General features: G+C 40.9%; 1 protein-coding gene across 4 annotated transcripts in view; it reads right to left on the bottom strand.

The window, feature by feature from the left end:
* Positions 1-17,929, bottom strand: part of DET1 (DET1 partner of COP1 E3 ubiquitin ligase) — a 683,602-nt gene that overhangs the window by 549,436 nt on the left and 116,237 nt on the right. The window contains exon 2 of one of the 4 annotated variants that reach the window (XM_044078339.1): positions 16,788-16,908. The exons of 2 other annotated variants lie outside the window; for them this stretch is intronic. In XM_044078339.1, the coding sequence (XP_043934274.1) occupies positions 16,788-16,888 (101 nt within the window). In that variant the 5' untranslated portion in view covers positions 16,889-16,908. Of the gene's footprint in view, positions 1-16,787; positions 16,909-17,929 lie in introns of those variants that run through there. One more of the 4 variants, XM_044078342.1, reaches the window with a different exon arrangement.

Below are 17,929 nucleotides of genomic sequence, written 5' to 3'. Positions count from 1 at the left end.
AAGGGGCCTGGAAAGAACATTGTGTGAAAAGGTTGGGAGGGCCAGAATCAGAGCACTCATCTCCATGATGTTGATAAGGTTTGACTTTTGATGGGGCATTAGAAACCCTAAACTTTCAGGAGATCAAATGAAGCCCCCAACCCATGTCTGAGGAATAGGTGAACAGTTCTTGAGAAGGGACTGAAGGCTGAAATAATAGGCCTGGGTTGACAGCAAACTGTTGAATCCACCACATGAATTCCTTCTCGAGACAAAGAAGAAGAGGTACACTGAAATCCAGAGGGTGTCAATGCTGCAGTCAAACTGACTTTGACGTACCTCTGAAGCTTCTGCCAATGCAGTCTAGCAAGAGGAAGCAGTGGAATAGAAGAGACCATGAATCCCAGGGCCCAAAGAAACTCTCTCATCTGGCACTATAGTTAGAGGAAGAAGCTAAGTAGGCTGTCAATGACAAAACCTGTGGAGGTGGAAGAGAGGCCAACATTGGCACAGTCTGAATCCCACATACACATGATCCTGAGAGGGAGTCAGGATGGACTTTTGGAAGTTGATACTGAACCCCAGAATTTGAAGAAGAGAGATGGTGAATTACAGATCCTGCAACATGTGACTAGAAGGCGCCTAAAGCAACAGGTTATCTAGATAAGAAAAATTTAAATGCCTTGGAGCCTGCAGAAAGCAATCACAGGAGCTACGCATTTTGTGAATACCCTTGCTGCAGTAGAGAGGCAAATGGCAAAGCAGAAAACTAAAAGTGAAAGAAAAAAACAAAGAAACATAAAAACGTGCTGAAGAGGGTGAATATGGATATGGAGTTAAGCATTCTTCAGATCCAAAGACACCAGCAAATCCTGAGGTAGTAAAAGAGGTAACAGGGTCTGAAGAGTAAGCATTTGAAAAGAAGGGACCTTGAGAAAGCTGTTGAGCAGGGAGAGTTCCAGAATAGGTCTACAAGTGCTCTCCTCTCAAGGAGCCAGGAACATCCTGGAATAAAATTGGGAAGGGGAGGACAGACTGAATGGTTCTTTGATTCACCAGAGACCCTAGGACCTCTTGGAAATGAAGAAGTTGCTCTACAGGCTAAGGAATTCCAGAAAAAGGAGGGAGAGACTTCCACACCATGAAGTAACCCTGACAGATGATGGAAAGAACCCGAGAGTCTGAAGTGATGAGAAGCCAATTTGGAAGACAAACTGAAAGCCAAAGAGATAAAGCAACTTATTCTAAGAGAAGGGAGGTGGGGAATTGTCAAACAGAAACAGGCTTACCAGACAAAGGAGGCTTCTGGCCCACAGAAATCTGAGAAGTCCTAACAAGAGGGGACTCACCTACCACACTTCTTGCTCTTGGATGCCTGGTGGGGTTGCCAGTTAACAAAAAGTACAGTTGTGTACACCTACCATAAATGTAGATGTTTGAGTGTCTTCACTGTTGCAGTCATGACTGTAGGGTTCTCCTCTGCCGGCAGGCAGCCCTCGGTCGGCCAGAATTCCAAAGTATGGGTCCGGCATTGGCTGTTCAGCTACGCTCCCTGACGTCAGAGCGTCAGGAGTACAAAGCTGACAGCCGACGCCATCTTCTCCAGTTTTTCTTGCCCCAGATGTCAGGAGTTCCTCTACATTTGCCGGTAGGTGTACTCCTGATGAATTTTCTGATTCACTGTTGCAGTCAAGACTGTTATGCACTGAACTCCAATAGCAGCTTCCAAAATGTCTTTGGTAGGAACTCCTGAGGAAGCTAAGTGGCAGCAGCTCTGATATACCGTCCAAGACTTTCTTCTCCGTTGAGGAAACTTTTTCTTGCTCAATCCATTTAGAAATGGTTAATAATTGTATTTCATGGAAGCAAATACCTCATAAGGATTTTCATTCTTACTGTATGTCCTTGGTTGGGCCCTGACCAAACGTAGCTAGTTGTCTGTGTAGGAATGCAAGATCCTTGCAAGATCCTTTTTTATTTATGGGGGGGAAAGGGGGAAGTGATAGTTTGATTTATAAGCCAATTTAACCACACTTTTATGCATGTGATATGCATGAAAGTATGATTAGTCCTCAAAGTGACCCTGTCTTGATATAAGGTTCCACAGCTAGGTTCCACAGCCACTTGAAACTCTCTCTCTGAAACTCTCCCGGCAATTCCTAGGGCTAACAAGATTGCTTTCGATGTCAGAAGAAGCAGCAGGCTCAGAAAAGGAGGCAGCAAGCTAGTTTTTCTAGAATATAGTTGAGATCCCAAGCACAGGAGATCCCAAGATTAGCTGACTCTTTGAAGTTGTCTCTCCTGAGACTTATCTCTGAGTTGTCTCATGAGTTGGTGGGAAAGATGAATGGAGTCTGAATTATAATGAGCAGATTTTACGAGAACCTTTTGTGCTAGATTCAATCAAAGTAAAATTAAACGAATGTTAGGAACATTTTCCTGCATAAGATTTTCATTACTGCTAGGCGATTTAACTACAAAATGTTGTCAGATACGGTCCCGGCTACCGGAGTTCACAAACATCGCAAGGATAAAGACAGGCCTCCGAGGTCCAAATCTGATGATAACGCTCAAGCGGAGCCAGCTTCAGGTTCGGCCGTCGTCAGGCGCTTTTGCAGCCCCTGTCGTCGGCCATTTCAGAACCGATGGCCGAAACGGACTCTCATGAGGAGCCAACCAGGCCTTTAAATACTTCTGTTGCAGGACCTTCGGACAACGCTCCTTCGGATGGGTCCGGAGCCGCTGTACAGTTACCGGCTTCCGAAGGGGTTTTCAGGCCTATTCAGCTACTAATAAAGGCAAAGCCAAAGACAAAGGCAAAGACTCCTTCAAAATCAAAGACTTCTACACAGGCTTCTTCTGAACCGGCTCCCAAGTCACAGAAGCAGTTACTCAAGATGGCGGAGGATTTGATTACTATGATTAGGGGTTCTCATCCCCCTCCAGACAAAAGGCCCAGGCAGGATATTTCTTATGATTCCTCTGATCAGGCTTCTGTTTCCTCAGTTTCTTCTTCTGATCAGGAATATTCTTTCCCTCCTTATGAGGATTCTGATGCTGAAGAATCCATTCCTTCAGCTTCTCCCCCTGAGGATTTCTCTTTTGGGGAAACTTTGCATGAAATGAGGGAACATTTCCACTGGGAAGGACAGGAGTATTCCGGCAGGGGGGAACCCTATAGTCATGACTGCAACAGTGAAACACGATGAACATCCAGGTTTAGAAGGATCATTTCTCTGGAACTCTGGAACAGGAGAGACAAAAATATATTTAAGGTCCTGCAAGGCTTTGCTTTTCTCTTGGAGAGACTTTAACAGGTCAGCAGCAGCAGTCTCAAAAAGATGTTTATTATCCAAAGCAGCATCGAACAATTTGGTCTTAGTGTCCTCAAGCAAAGACTGGAGACAAAGCCAAGAATAACATCTCATGACAGTCCCAAAAGCCGCAGCCCTGGAAGACACCATCAGCAGGATCAGAGCTACACTTAATGGAGTGGCAAGCCACTTGAGAAGCAGAACCTAAAATTGATAAGGCAGAGGATTTGCTTTCAGAATCAGGGAGGTCAGAAACAACTTGACATGCCTGAGCAATCAAGGCCAGAGCATACCTGGTCATGTGGGTATGGTAATTAACAACCCTAAAGGCCAAAGCAGAAGCAGTGTAAATTTTCTTACCAGTCCTCTCCATTGCCCTACTATCCTTATCAGATGGCAACATTTTGGAAGAGGGCAAGAGCTTAAAATGTCAGAAGAGACTGACACCACAGCAGGAACAGCAGAAGGGCATTTAAATACAAATTGGCAATCCTCTGGAACCTTATAGAACCCATGAGATTTCTTAGGAGCAGGAGGCTGAGAATAAGAAGACTTAGAAGAAGCAATGAAAAAACAGCCATCACAGGAGGAACTGCAAATAATTTAGGAGTATCCACCCGAAACAACTCATAATACATTAGTTGACTATCAGACACTTGAGAAGAATCCCTTAAAGGACAACAACGGGATTCTATTACTAAATGCTCAACTTCTCTGACCTTTTTCTCCCTATTTACAGTCTGTGCTATGACTAAACAACACAGCATTTAAAATATTTTAAATCAACTGTTTCTCTGCATTAGCACAGTACCTTACTGTACTGTGGTGGTTTCACTTTCAAAAAACTTTTACCCCACCCTGGAAAACTTGCTGCAGTCACCAATTCATTGATGTCATCAAGGTCAATGAATACAGGTAGTTTTCTTGCCAATTCCCTCCCCAAACTGATATCATCACGACCATCCTAAAAACCCACCCATGCTGTGATGTCACAGCTCCCTGGTCCTTTCCCTATTCATACAGAAAGTAAAGGGTAGAACAAGGAAACAGCACATGAGTCAAGTCTCCTGTTGTGAGCTGTCAATCACATCAGGTAACAGCTCAAATTACCCTTAGCACATTGACAGCTAGGGAAGTTAGGTGTGAAGCGGGAAGTTAGATGAGCTAAAGTGGAAGTCAGGCTTCACAAAAGACTGCAATTTAGCCATTCTAAAAAGAAGTAGCAGTAAAAAGAACTTGTCTGTTCTGTGGCATTTTTTGGTTTTAAGTAGTCATTGGACAGCATGAAATGTTACTTACAACTAACTGACTAAAAGACAGCAGTGTATGCATGTAAACATCAATGCATTGACAGGAGCTTTAGGAAGAAAGAGGCCTGCGTGATTTTTTTTTTACAGGCAAGCACTGCATTGTGGGATACCCATCACTTCAAGATGCTAGACGCCATGTAGTCAGACTCACAAATTATGTACAAAAATATTTAAAACCCTGTAAATAGTCCCAGAGTGGTGTTAAAATGTAGGAAACACCAAACCATGATTAAATAAACATGTTTTTTGAGTCTGTGGGTGCAGTTCTCTTTTAAAGTATTCCATCATTGTTGCAAATATGTCCCCAAAGAACAATTCCTCAAAAGGAGACTCAACGCTAACAGACTCCTCCAAATCAGGACAATAAGCCAAAGGTGAAGGCACCTGTGAAGAACAGGACAAAGGCTCCTCGTCACACACTGAATCCTCATCTGAGAAATCCAGTTTCCTAAGCCCTTTAGAAGGGGTACAGATCCAAGGAGGAGCAAGCACCAAAACTCCCTGAGGAGGCTTCAGGGCCATCAAGGCAGAAAACAAGCCCCGAGTAAACTCTTGCCATTCCCTTTGAGGATCCTTAAGATGGCCTGAAACATGTTCCTACAAAGAAAAGACAAAAGAAAACGAAGCATTAGCTCTAACAAATACCAGAGGTTCCGAATCTTGGCAAGATTCAATAAGAGAACCTGGAACCTCCCCCCCATGACCAATATCTGCAGAATCCCTCCAGGACCCTCCAAGATAATCAACCACAGTCCCCCCCTGACATCCAGAGCAAACGCCTGCAAAGCCTCAGGGCACACGGGAAAAGATGGATCCATGCCAGCCTCCGACAGGGTCATGGCAGAGGAATCAGATGTACACGCCGAATTGCCTACAGAGCTACTACCCACTTCTACAGGGACATCCGGTGGAGGCTGGACAGCTAAAGAATCCAGTGGAGACTTCTTGGCCCTCTTCTTACCTAGTGGGAGTATCTCAGAGTTAAAGGATTCTGCCATGTTACCCAGGGTTAACTGCTTAAGCCATTGGTTTTCAAGATAAATAGTCAGGGAATACAAACAGCTTCTGAGTGTCTTAGCCACAAACATCTTACAGATACTACAAGCGGTATGGTCATAGGAAGTACCCAAACAAAAAAGAGACACTGTTCGTGATGATCCTTATGGGGAATCTACCTTCCACACTGGCATTTTCCCTTCTGGGATGTAATGAACTCTAGGTAAGCAAAACAAAATACAAGACCATAAGAAAATAAAAAGGGAAAAAAAAGAAAATGAAAAAAGAAAAACAACCCCAATGGGGCACTTATCTAATGGCTAGAAATTCAGCATAGCAACAAGGCATTTAGACCAATGGGCAATAATATAATTCGGACTGGGGGCAAAGTCGTTCTGGGTAACTGCGTCCATGCATCACTTTTATGCCCCATGTTCTTTACAGGGAGCATATGTCCGACATAAGGTACATATAAGATCATTAGGCTTTGGTATACTGGCTGAACATCAGGCTGCCCTGGGCAGGAGATCCCTAATGTTAAGAATACTGTAACAGTGATACAGGAGGACATCAATATTTACAAAGCATTTCAGATTAAGGAAATGCAAGTTTGTTGACTGTTTGCTACGAAATACTTTGTACATAATGTTTGTTGACCGTTTTTATTTTGAATTGTCAAACATGTATTTCTATCCTTGTTTTGGAGCATTTCTCCCTGGTCCTCTTCTGAAAATAGGCATTTCAGCTCCCAGACTGTCTTTCCCAGTAAACAAAAGCAAATAACCAGACACATACATTAATTAACATTATCAAGGAAGATGACCTACAAAGGGAAAAAAAGAGTAGTTTGGTATACATAATGTAATTCTAACTAGTCTTCTACAATGCATCCATTTTTTGTTTGTTGTATATTTGGAAAAGATCAATAAGACAAGATACCACAGCTACAAATGTTTAGAGTTCATTCACATAATGGAATGCTCTGGTAAGGAGATTATATATATATATATATATATATATATATATATATATATATATATATATATATGTATATAAATTATATGTATATAAAATGTGTCATTGTAATAGCATTAAAGCAAGAAGAATATGGTACCAAGATGATTGTGTGATACTTACTGGAAAAAAAAATGCCTAATAAAAAAGGGATATTTTTTTAATGTGCAAGTGTGGATTATATCAAGTGATCTGTAAATGTGTGTCTTTACTGACATGTTTTAATACAGCAATAACCCACGCCTGGGTGTGGGTAATGCTGGATTTACCCACAGTTGGTGTGGTTTGGTCACGAGGGCTAAGCCCGAATGGCCAAACAAAGCCAACTGTTGGTAAATCCAGCATTACCCACACCCAGAAGTGGGTTATTGCTATTATACAATGACATTATTTAAGGGAAAAAAATTACTTTTCTTAAATAATGGCATTGTATAATGCCTCCTTGCTGCCCTTCCGCAGCTGTCTGGTATTCTGCGGCAGTTCTGATGTACTGAGCATGCTTATGCCTACGCAGTACATCAGAGCTGTCGGCAAAAGCAACGGAGAAAGCAAGATCTCCGTTGCTTTCTACAAACTGTTTCGCTAAAAGCAACGGAGAATCTCCGTTGCTTTTTTAAAGCTGTCTCGCTATGTTAAATCCATTTAACATAGCGAGACAGTTTTGAAAAAAGCAACTGAGAAAGCAAGATCTCTGTTGCTTTTTACAAACTGTCTCGCTATGTTAAAGGAGTATGACATAGCGAGACAGCTTTAAAAAAAGCAATGGAGAATCTCTGTTGCTTTTTTTAAAGCTGTCTCGCCATGTTAAGCTCATTTAACATAGCGAGACAGTATGAAGCAACGGAGATCTTGCATTCTCCATTGCTTAAAAGAAGAAAGTCATAGTAATGGAAAAAGTCCGGGCGACCGGACCTTTTTTCCATTACTATAACGGATTTACAACGTGTACGCTGACCAATCAGCATGCACGTTTTTGAATATTAATGGGGGGGTCGTTGTATAATGATGAATAACTATTCTGAAAAAAGATATTCTGTAGTGCCTTGACACTGTTGTATTATTACTGCTGTGACCGCTGGCCTTTTACCTTTCAGTGGGTAAAGTGTATGTGCAAAGCAATGAATTGAAAAGAGTTCTACAACTACTTAACTACTTATCACTGCAATGGCCTCCTGCATACAGGCACTACAGACCATCTTTTACATGAATTCAAAGTTACAGCAGCTGCCCTAAGTACAAATCATTTACATTTTATATCATGCTGAGAGTTCTACAAGACAAAAAGAATACAAGGGTAATTCTGGCTAACCCCGAGGGAAAATTAGGAATCTTAATGGCAGATGCTGTCCGGTTCGATTCTCAGCTAGAGCGTCTTCTGCGTGGAGAAATGCATGAAAGGGTGCACCTTCATTGAAGGCTGTGCGTCAGGCCTGGCAAGCCGGTATGTAAAAATCAACTGCCAATCATTAGCAGACCGGAGTTCCGCTCTGGCGACCCCTAACCGTGAAAAGCCGAAAGACACAAACAATGGCTTCTATACACCAAGCTCAAACTAAAAATAAGCACATTGAAGCAGAATGACTAGACCAGTTCAGTAAGAATCTTCAATAGCAATCAGTACTTCCACAAAAAAAAGGGTAGCCATGAAAACTCTTCTTGCAGGAATATGCTGCAATTTACACATCTGGTGGACAAGTAGAACAACACTATCAAAATAAACATTATGGTTCTATGGCAGTTGTCAAAAGTAACTGTGCAGGAAGCCATGAAAAGAGCAAGTCAGACAGGTGTGGATGGCATTACAGGTACACTGTGAAAGCAATCCTTTCAAACCATGTCAGAATTAAATGAACTTCCAAGATAAAGAGATGACAATAAGAAAAGTGATCATGACCCCTAACTTAATGGTAGTAAAAGTCACCAGATGCATGTGGCCTCAGACTACTGCACTGCACCATATGTTATAAGGAAATAATTCTGGCCTGTTACCAGGCAAGTTAAATGCAAGTTTTATAAGTCACCTGAGGTTTCCAACAAATTTGTGAACCAAATGGAGAACAGTGCTTCTCCCTCTAGGGCTAAGCTAAAGTAGCGCCTGTATTTTTTTTTATATAAAGTCAGTGGAATGAGGTACCTTCTACTCTCCCCTATACTGCCAAGGCACAAATGGTATGGAAGAAATCAATGGTGGGAACTGTAAGACAGCAAGACCAACACACCACCAGAGATCCAAATGACCAAGTTAGATGAGACAAAAAAAAAAAGGGGGGGGGGGATATCACCTTCACTCAACACACACACAAAAGCAGACCTGCCTGTCAGTACGCTTGTTAACATAGTTAACAATAAATGAATGCACTTCACTATGACAACTAAAATACTGAAGGTCTCTCAGTGTAGGGGAGTTCCATAGCAGGGGCACAAAGTAGAGAATGCAACTTTGAGTCTGTCCTCCATTAAGCTAGACAGTCCCCTCTCCCTTTTAGATGCATGGTTAGAAGCACAAAAGCACAGAACTGGACAATAAAAGATCTACCACAATCTTCCCATTATTCCTAAGTTAGCATGAAACGTATGGGACTGTGGTGTTCCTTCTCCAGACTTTTCAGTAAGACTAAGGATTGCATTACTAGATTTGACTTTATTCATTTCTTAACTGAAAGCCCAAAGGATCTAAATATTCCTCAAAACACTGCCGAGTTAAGTGACTTGGGCATAGTTACACAACAGGTAAATGGATATGGAAAGAATGAAATCCTGAGCCCTGGACTACAGGTAGCAGCAGATCACTGACAGCTCAGAGGCTTACTCATCTGTTCTAACTGACAGATACTAATGACAGAGTGATGTTCATAACAATGCTGGCTCTGTTTACAGCTTCCTAGCATTTATACTGACTGTGTCACCAGTGGAAGTACATTATCTTCTTTTCTTTTCTGACACTGCTTCACTGTCATAATCATTATGCAGGCAAGATGCCCAATGATTCTTGGCATTTTAAAGGTACATTTCAACCAGTTGTAAACTGTCATCTTCAGTTTCTTGGCTCATCTCAAGGTTGATGTAGTTTTGCTTAAGAAGACCAAGCTTAAAAGCAATGAAGCCCGAAAGCTCCAAAGGCTTTGAGCACTTTAAGAAAGGTATCCCTGTGCAGAGACTTCAAAAGAGTGAGGTTGATTTTAGTGTGTAGTACATACCATAGCAAACTGACCAATTTCATGCAGCAGGGATGACAGGGTCACTGCACTTCTAGTAAAGCTAATCCCATCTCTTAAATTTGTTTTGTTGGTCCCTAGCACAGATCTGATGGTCAGACAGAAGTAATGATGTAGCATCACTCCTGACATCCACTGACATTTTCTGTATGCCATAATGTCTGCCCCCTGAATTCCAAATAGGAACCTGCAGTAGCAGGTCTTCGACAGCTACATCTGCATGCTTCTGCTCACCCATCCAATACATACAGTGTACCTGCACTCATGGTCAAAGTCTTAGCCATTCCAACGAGAACGACATCCCCTTAACTCTGAGATGGAGATTAAACAAGCAGAATCTTGCTACCCTCCAACACACACAAAGAATGCGGTAAGCAGAACTGGCTATTCATTCCCATCTGCCTTTATCCACTTATCTAGTATTCAGCTTGCTACTCTAACTGGCCACCAGGACTGCAGTCATGGCTCCATTCCTCAATGCGAAAGAGCCAGACGCCAGGTTAATTTTTAATACAGGTTTGCCTAATATGGATGATGTTCTAGTTCAGACAGATGTCTCTGAAAATCTTTAGTACGACTTTGGAAATGTTTTAAATGAGAGCAGTGAGGTTCAGTTCTAATAAACTGATCCACATCTCCTTTCAAAATATTTGAAAAATATATTCATATGAAGTTTCAACTATCCAACAGATAGCCAGATGCTGTCTTCAACCCAACATGGCTTCCTTCCTTATCACAAAACAACTACTGCTTTGCTGAATTTTATTAATATGGTCAACACCCAAGGAAATGACAGAAAGCTAGTCTCCACATCTTCCTAGATTTATCAAAAGCTTTTGATACCGTCTCTTGCGAAAAACTCAAACTCACATCCTTAGAGTCCACCAACTCTTCATTGCAATGGTTCCATAGTTACCTCTCAAATTGAGCACAAGCAGTGAAATGGAAAAATGACTTCTCTACCTTTTTATCTGTACGTTTTGGGGTCCCACAATGATCTATACTAGGCCCAATACTTTTCAACATATTCATCAATAATCTTTATACTGCTACAAAAAATTCTACCCTAGCTCAATACACAGATGACTCAACTGTAATCTGCTCTGCTTAATCTCTCTCTAAACCCCAAGACCATACACAGCAATCTCTCTCAGACTGAAACACGGCTAAATAATTCACAACCATTTCTAAACCCTGCTGCTGTGTCTTTCGGCTTTTCCCGGTTAGGGGTTGCCACAGCAGAACTCCGGTCCGCTAATGATTGGTAGTTGATTTTTAAGTGCCGAGTTACGAGCCCTGTCGCACAACCTTCAACGAAGGTACGCCCATTCACGCAGGTCTCCACACAGAAGACGCTCTAGCTGAGAATCGAACCGGACAGCATCTTACTGTGAGGCGACAATGTTACCGCCATTTCTAAACCCTAAAAAAAATAAATTACTGTTTTTCACCACAAAAGACATATCCACCAGAACAACACTATTCACTATCCTCTTAGCCAACAAACCTTGTCAGAATAAGTAAACCACAAGAAATTACTTGGTATCATCTTAGATGCCCACTTGAAATTCAACCACCATGTATCACACATGGTTAAACAGAACCCATAAAAAATAAGCACGTTATACACAGTAAAAACCTAACTCACTGGCATAGCCATATGATATATATACTGTGCATTCTTATTGCCATCTCTCCTCTGTACTGCCCAGTCCTCACTAACGTTCAAGTCTCGCAACTGTCCAAACTTGAGCAATGTTATACAATTTGCAATAAACTATAACAATAGAATACATCACTGCCTAGCTCTCAGAAAATTAATCTGGTTAGAACAATCAGCTAATTCTTTCTCAGCTAACTACAGTATACAGACTTCTGTATAAGCCAGAAAATAGCCAAGCCCTTAGCAGCTTAATACAACACTACTCCCCCAATAGAATTTTGCAATCTAGAGAAAAATCATTAATCACTATAACCAAATTACCAAATAGTGCAGGTAACACTACAGTACATATTCAAATAGTGTAGCTAAACAATGGAACTAAATCCTACTATCACTGAAATCCATTCAGAATACAAACTCATTTAAAATATAACTGAAACTTCACCTATTAAATAAATCAATTAATCTGCTCCTGCACATCTCCAGGACAAATGCCAATGTTATGTTCAAGCTTGCCATGTTGTCAAATCATTTCTCTTTGTTCAGAATTCTATGCCCCACAATCAGTCTTCACTAATACCTACACAGTTTTACTAGCATCTCCCAGGAATATACACAGTTCTGTGGCACCGCTCACCTCCACTATACTTCTAACGTAAACCTTATGACAGCCATGTATATAATTGTTTCTGAACCTACTTTATTCTTCACCTGTTAACTACAATATTAACAATTTCTGCCCTTCTTGGTGCCTTCTCTCACCTCAAATTCTTTTAATTTCCAAGCACTAATCCCCATAATTTATTATCTGACAAACTCACTAACACACCTCTTTAAATGTTCAATAAACATCTACTAATTCATACCTTTCTTCTATACTGTAATAGTTGCCTTTATTTCATATGAATGTAATTTAGTTAGGAAATGTATGTGTAATTGTTTAATGTATATTGCTCACTGTCTGTTAATGTTTATTACTTAGGTTCATAGGAGGTTACTAGGCTAATGGTCCTAGGGCCTTTACAAGCCTAGCCACTTAATACCAGTGTTTCCTAATTGACCATTGTTAGATTGTTTATGATCAGCACTGGCTGCCCTGTCCATGAGGGACATAAGTGCCACCCCAGGGGTGAAATTACAGTCTCCCATCCAGTTGTCCAGGTTGTACTTAATGTGAATTGGGAGTTTATTCCAGAATAGTGGCAGTCTCTGGGAGACATATCTGTCTCTCCAGCATTTTTTTAAGTCTCAAGCTAGGTCGAGATCTCTGGAGTGAGTGACTCTTGTCCCATTCGATTCGCGGACATGCAGCATTTCCATTACGCAGGATTAGAGACTGCTGTGTAGACCATGCATAGGTCACTTCTCAGCAATGTATAGGACACAGAGTACAGCGCCAGGGCTTTCAGTCTTTCCATGTAGGTCATGCTTTGGAGTCCCTGAATTCTCTTGGTCAGGAACTTCTACAATCTCTAAAGCTGCTGCAGGTGTCTGGTGAGGTACATGCAAAAGGCAACATTGTACTCTATTAGTGGTCTGATGAGGGTGGAGTACAAAGGAGTTACACCATCCTTGGTCTTGGATGCAATGCCTTTACTTATGAGGTGTGCAACATAAAAGGCTCCCTACCACTGTGGACACAAGGTAAGCGAAGTTTAAACTGCTATCAACTTATGTTCTCAAGTCACGCACCATTGGGTTCAAGTTTAGGGGGGGTGCTGCCTATACTGTAATCTGCAGGGGCTACATCTTTGCCAAAGGGGACAATGATACACTTTTTTTTGCATTTAGTTTTAGACCATGACTTTGGCACCAATCATTTGTCTGCTTTAATCCTGCCTGTAATATGCTAATTACGATACCTCTCAACTTCTTAGAACAAGAAATCTGGACAAAGCTATAAATAATGGGGGACAAAGGCCCAAAAATAAGAACACTTCTTAAATATTGCTCTTACAAACTCAGAAAGTGCTAGTTGTTTAATAAAGTTTGACAAGTTATCATTGCCTTGTTTATTTTAAATAAGTATTTTATACAGAGTTGTTTTTGCCATTTTTGATTTGAACCTCAAAAGTTGATAGAACAGATTTTTGCATTAGCATGACTTTTCTCAAGGGTATACATCCAAAACTTCAACATCTGTCATTATTTTCTGACTTCAACCCTCAATGATTTGCCAGAAAACCACAATTTTATGAGAAACAGGTCAAAAATATGAGGCAGAAATCTAGACATTCTGTGAAAATCTGTACACTTGAGAGGTAAATATCTTTAGGGGATGTAATGATTGCTCCAGTTTGCAGTCATATGCGAACTTGGTAAGCCACAGGTAGTCTACTTTCACCTGGACTTCCGAGAAATAGATTCCAAACAGCAGAGGGCCCAGCACAGAACCTTGTGGTACCCCACTGGTAACTGTTCTACTGACAGAGCTGGAATCCCCAACTTTGACAGCATGGGTTCTGTCGGTGAGCCAGTGAGCCAGCTGGCTACCCATCTAGTGACGTGGGTTAATTCTCATCATCATCCTCTCCAAATCTTTTGGGTTTCTAATACCATGATGGGAACAGACCCCATTCCTAAGTCAAAGTATGATTAAAGTTCATGAAATTAGTATTGTTTCAATCTTTGATGTCAGCCAGCCAGCAGTGCTATTTGCAATTTCTACAGGGTTACATGTATTGGCAACATATCCAAATACGATTGTAGATTCTTTTTTTATAAGACCCATTGCTCCTACTACTATTGGAACTGTCTGGGTATCTTTTTTTCCAGATTGCTCTCTTTTCTGCCTGAAAATCCTGATATTTTATGACTTTGTATATCTCTGTACACAAGACACTGTAGTCACTGGTTGCATACGCAAGACACTGTAGTCACTGGTTGTGGCGACTTCAATGATCATTGCAACAGTCTTCCCCCATTATTATGCCTTTCAGTATACAATCGTCCTTCCATTACTATGTCACTACCAGCAACGAGGTGTGAAACTGTTTCCAATTCTGTTTTACAAAACATACATCTGTCCGTTTCTCCCACATGTTCAATGGACTTTTTAAACTAACGTGTACGCAGCCCACTATCTTGGGCCACCAATGTTAACCCTTCATCTCTTGGTTTGAATTCACCTCTTCTTAACCATTCCTGCATTCAATCCTGAGCAACATGAGGTTCTTCCAGAACTTTTATATACTTGCAACTATATTTATGCATTTTCTACATTTCTTACCTACTCATCTGGTTCTTCACCTTATATTCTTTCTTTTGTTTTTTTGGCACATTCAGTTGCTGCCTGATTTTTATCTACTTCTGGTGTGATTTCCATTCCTGCTTGTCGCCAATATGCTTCTGCTAGATTAAGCAGAGAAGTCATCTTACACTTACTCTCCTCATGTTTCAAAACTTTCACTACTTTTGGGTCTTGTAAGGTCAGCAGATATGTGTACAGTCCCACGATTGCAGATCTATATATGTAATCAGTTTCAAGGAGGCCCATCCCTCCTTTGGAACAGGGAATATATAATCTTGGTATGCACTGATTTTTATAAATCATTTGATGAGCATGAAGCACCCTTCTTGTTTTCCTGTCTAATCTATCAAACACGTTTTGGGGCCAGTCAATCACTCCAAATCTGTAAGTTAGGACAGGAAGAGCAAATTGGTTTGCAGCTTGAATTTTGTTCCTAGATGTCAACGTTGTTTTCAGGATTAAAAAGAAGTTATGTACTCACCATAATGTTCCATGTGAGTTTTTCATCTCGCCTTCATTCTTAATGATGGGTTTGGAGCCTATCCTCGGCTCCAACTCGGCCAATTGCAAAAGCTCGAGGTCTTCAACCAGCTCGAGGCCAACTCCCTATCCCATGATGCACCTTGATCTTTGCTCAGATCCTGTTTGCTACCAGCTGGCTACCTATGACTATTAATATGCCACTAGAACTGGATAAGATACAATACACCATAAATAAAAGAGGTCTCGGACCTCAAGTAGACTGGATTGGGGTTGGAGAGTAAGAATGAAGGCAAGATGAACAACTCACATGGAATGTTATGCTGAGTACATAACTTCTTTATGTGAAGTTGTTCTATCTCGCCATTCATTCTTACTGATGGGTAGCGTCCTAAGCACCATCTTTCTTGGGTGGCTCACGGGAGAATGTTCTTCAGAACAGTGGAAGCAAAGGAAGCCATGTCCCTGGAGACCTTGTCTACTTTGCAATGAGTGATGAAGGTATGAGGCCTTGACCAGGTAGCTGCTGCACAAATAGTATCTAATGGTAACTTAGCAGAGAAGGCTGATGAGGTAGATACAGCTCTAGTAGAGTGGGCCTTTATTTTTTGTTGTAAAGGAGCATTCACTGAACTGTAAGTGAAGGAAATACAATCTGATAACCATCTTGACAAGGTGACTTTTGTCACTGCAGCACCTTTTTTGGATTCCGAAAAGGAGATAAAAAGAGTATTACACAGTAGATGACTGAAAAAATGACAGTGGTACCAGAAACATCTCAGAAGTCCAAATACAACCCAAACATCTTTATTATTACAGGATTCAACCTTCTGAGCTAAAGTGCCGGAGGATACCAAACTCCTGGAAAAACGGACCAAGCAATAATTCTTGCTGAAGGAATGAATGATAACCATGAGGATATATCACAAACATCTACAATTAAAACAGCTGTGAAGCAAGCATTAGAACAGCCATAACCCTACTACAGAGTGATCTCCAACAGCAGCATTTTTCAAACAAGCAGTTAACTAACTGATGTCAAAACATAATGGAGTTAGCAATTCACTTGTAAAAAGACTAAGCACATTCAAGCTCCTATCATCCCAGTAGTCCATCAAAGGCAGTTATACTGTTAAAGAAAAACATGACAGTTATCCTCCTGCAAGGCCTTCAGTACCATGTTAGGCACTTTTGTATACAAATGCCGGAAACAGGGGAAAGTTCAAATGGCAAATTGTAATGAATTTTATACCCTCTCAGACTGAACAAAGGAATGCCCAGTATGGACCAGAGACATTGACAGAAAGCATCCAGTGTATTTGTAAAAAAACATCAAGGTATACAGAAGCAGAAGCTTGATGCACTGTATATGCTCACTGGATTAGAATTTTGCCATCTCCTTCTGAACTAAAAAGACACAAAGAAAGGAGGGTCTCTAAAGTCCCACACAACAGCAGAGCCTGAGCGAGTCATGAACATTTGCAGAAAAAGTTTGAACTCTGAGAATAACAGACTCAAGAACTCTATACATGACCACATCTAAAGCACAAAAGATAACATTCTAACCATGTCAAATGAAATATGAGGAACCCATCCTTGTTGGGTCTGCAGTTGGATTCATTGTCTCTTCTATTCCAACTCAGCATTTCTTTTCTAGGAATTTCCATCAATTAGAAGCAAGTATGTCCTAAAATAGAATGGATGCTACAATTAACATAGTCCATCAAGCTCCTTGTATTACAAATTAAAATTAGCCTGCTGTTCCAGCCACAGAATGAAAACCTAAGGAATGCAAGATGGACATAAATGTGAAAATGACTGCAGTTTTCAACATTACAAAATAATTTAATGCTAAACATAACTTTCTTGATCTGCTCTTCTGTATACACTTGTTAGTCTCAAAAAATATTTTTCTCACTACATCAGTTCAGGCTAATGCTATATTTTACCTGCCAATACTATATTCTTCAGTTGTATTTTCAGTATGTAGTTGGACTTTTCAAATGTTTTCCTTTTTGTAAGTTTTATGTAAAAGATCATCGATCTATCATTTATTGCTGGAAAAGCCCATGTTGTACATGAAACGGGTCAGTGGACCAGTGTGCCCACCTGGTTAAATACAAAAATAAAAATAAAACAAAATTAATGTCTATAAAACTTTTTCTCTGAAGAATACAAGTGAATTTCATACACCTAGCAATTAACCTTGAACTCTAAATTTATTTTATGTAGTCTATGCAACTCCTGGCAGAGCCAGTTCCTGTGTTCGGGCCCAGAGAGTGTGACCTGTCAAATTCTACCATGCATACGCACACACACACACACACACACACACACACACACACACACAACACACACACACACACACACACACACACACACACACACACACACACACACACACACACACACACACACACACACACATCTGTCAAATGCGGATCACCTACAGACACACAGGGCACAATTCCATGGTCCATCTTAACCTTTTGGGTCAGCCTAGGCCTCCTGCACCCCCACACAACACCCTCCCCACACAACACCCTGTGCAAGTGATGATACCTATGCCACATCCCTGTCATTCTCATCATTGATGGAGGGAAATGAAGGTAAGTGTCTGATGCACAAACTGATGATATAAATTAACACGTACTTGTGTAATACATTGTTTAGCCATGCCATTTGTAGTGGTTACTGATAGATACTGT

The sequence above is a fragment of the Protopterus annectens genome, chromosome 7.part0 (genome assembly GCF_019279795.1).
Source record: "Protopterus annectens isolate FY-2018-M chromosome 7.part0, PAN1.0, whole genome shotgun sequence".
Lineage (NCBI taxonomy): Eukaryota > Metazoa > Chordata > Ceratodontiformes > Protopteridae > Protopterus > Protopterus annectens.
This window is presented reverse-complemented; position numbering and strand designations above follow the sequence as displayed.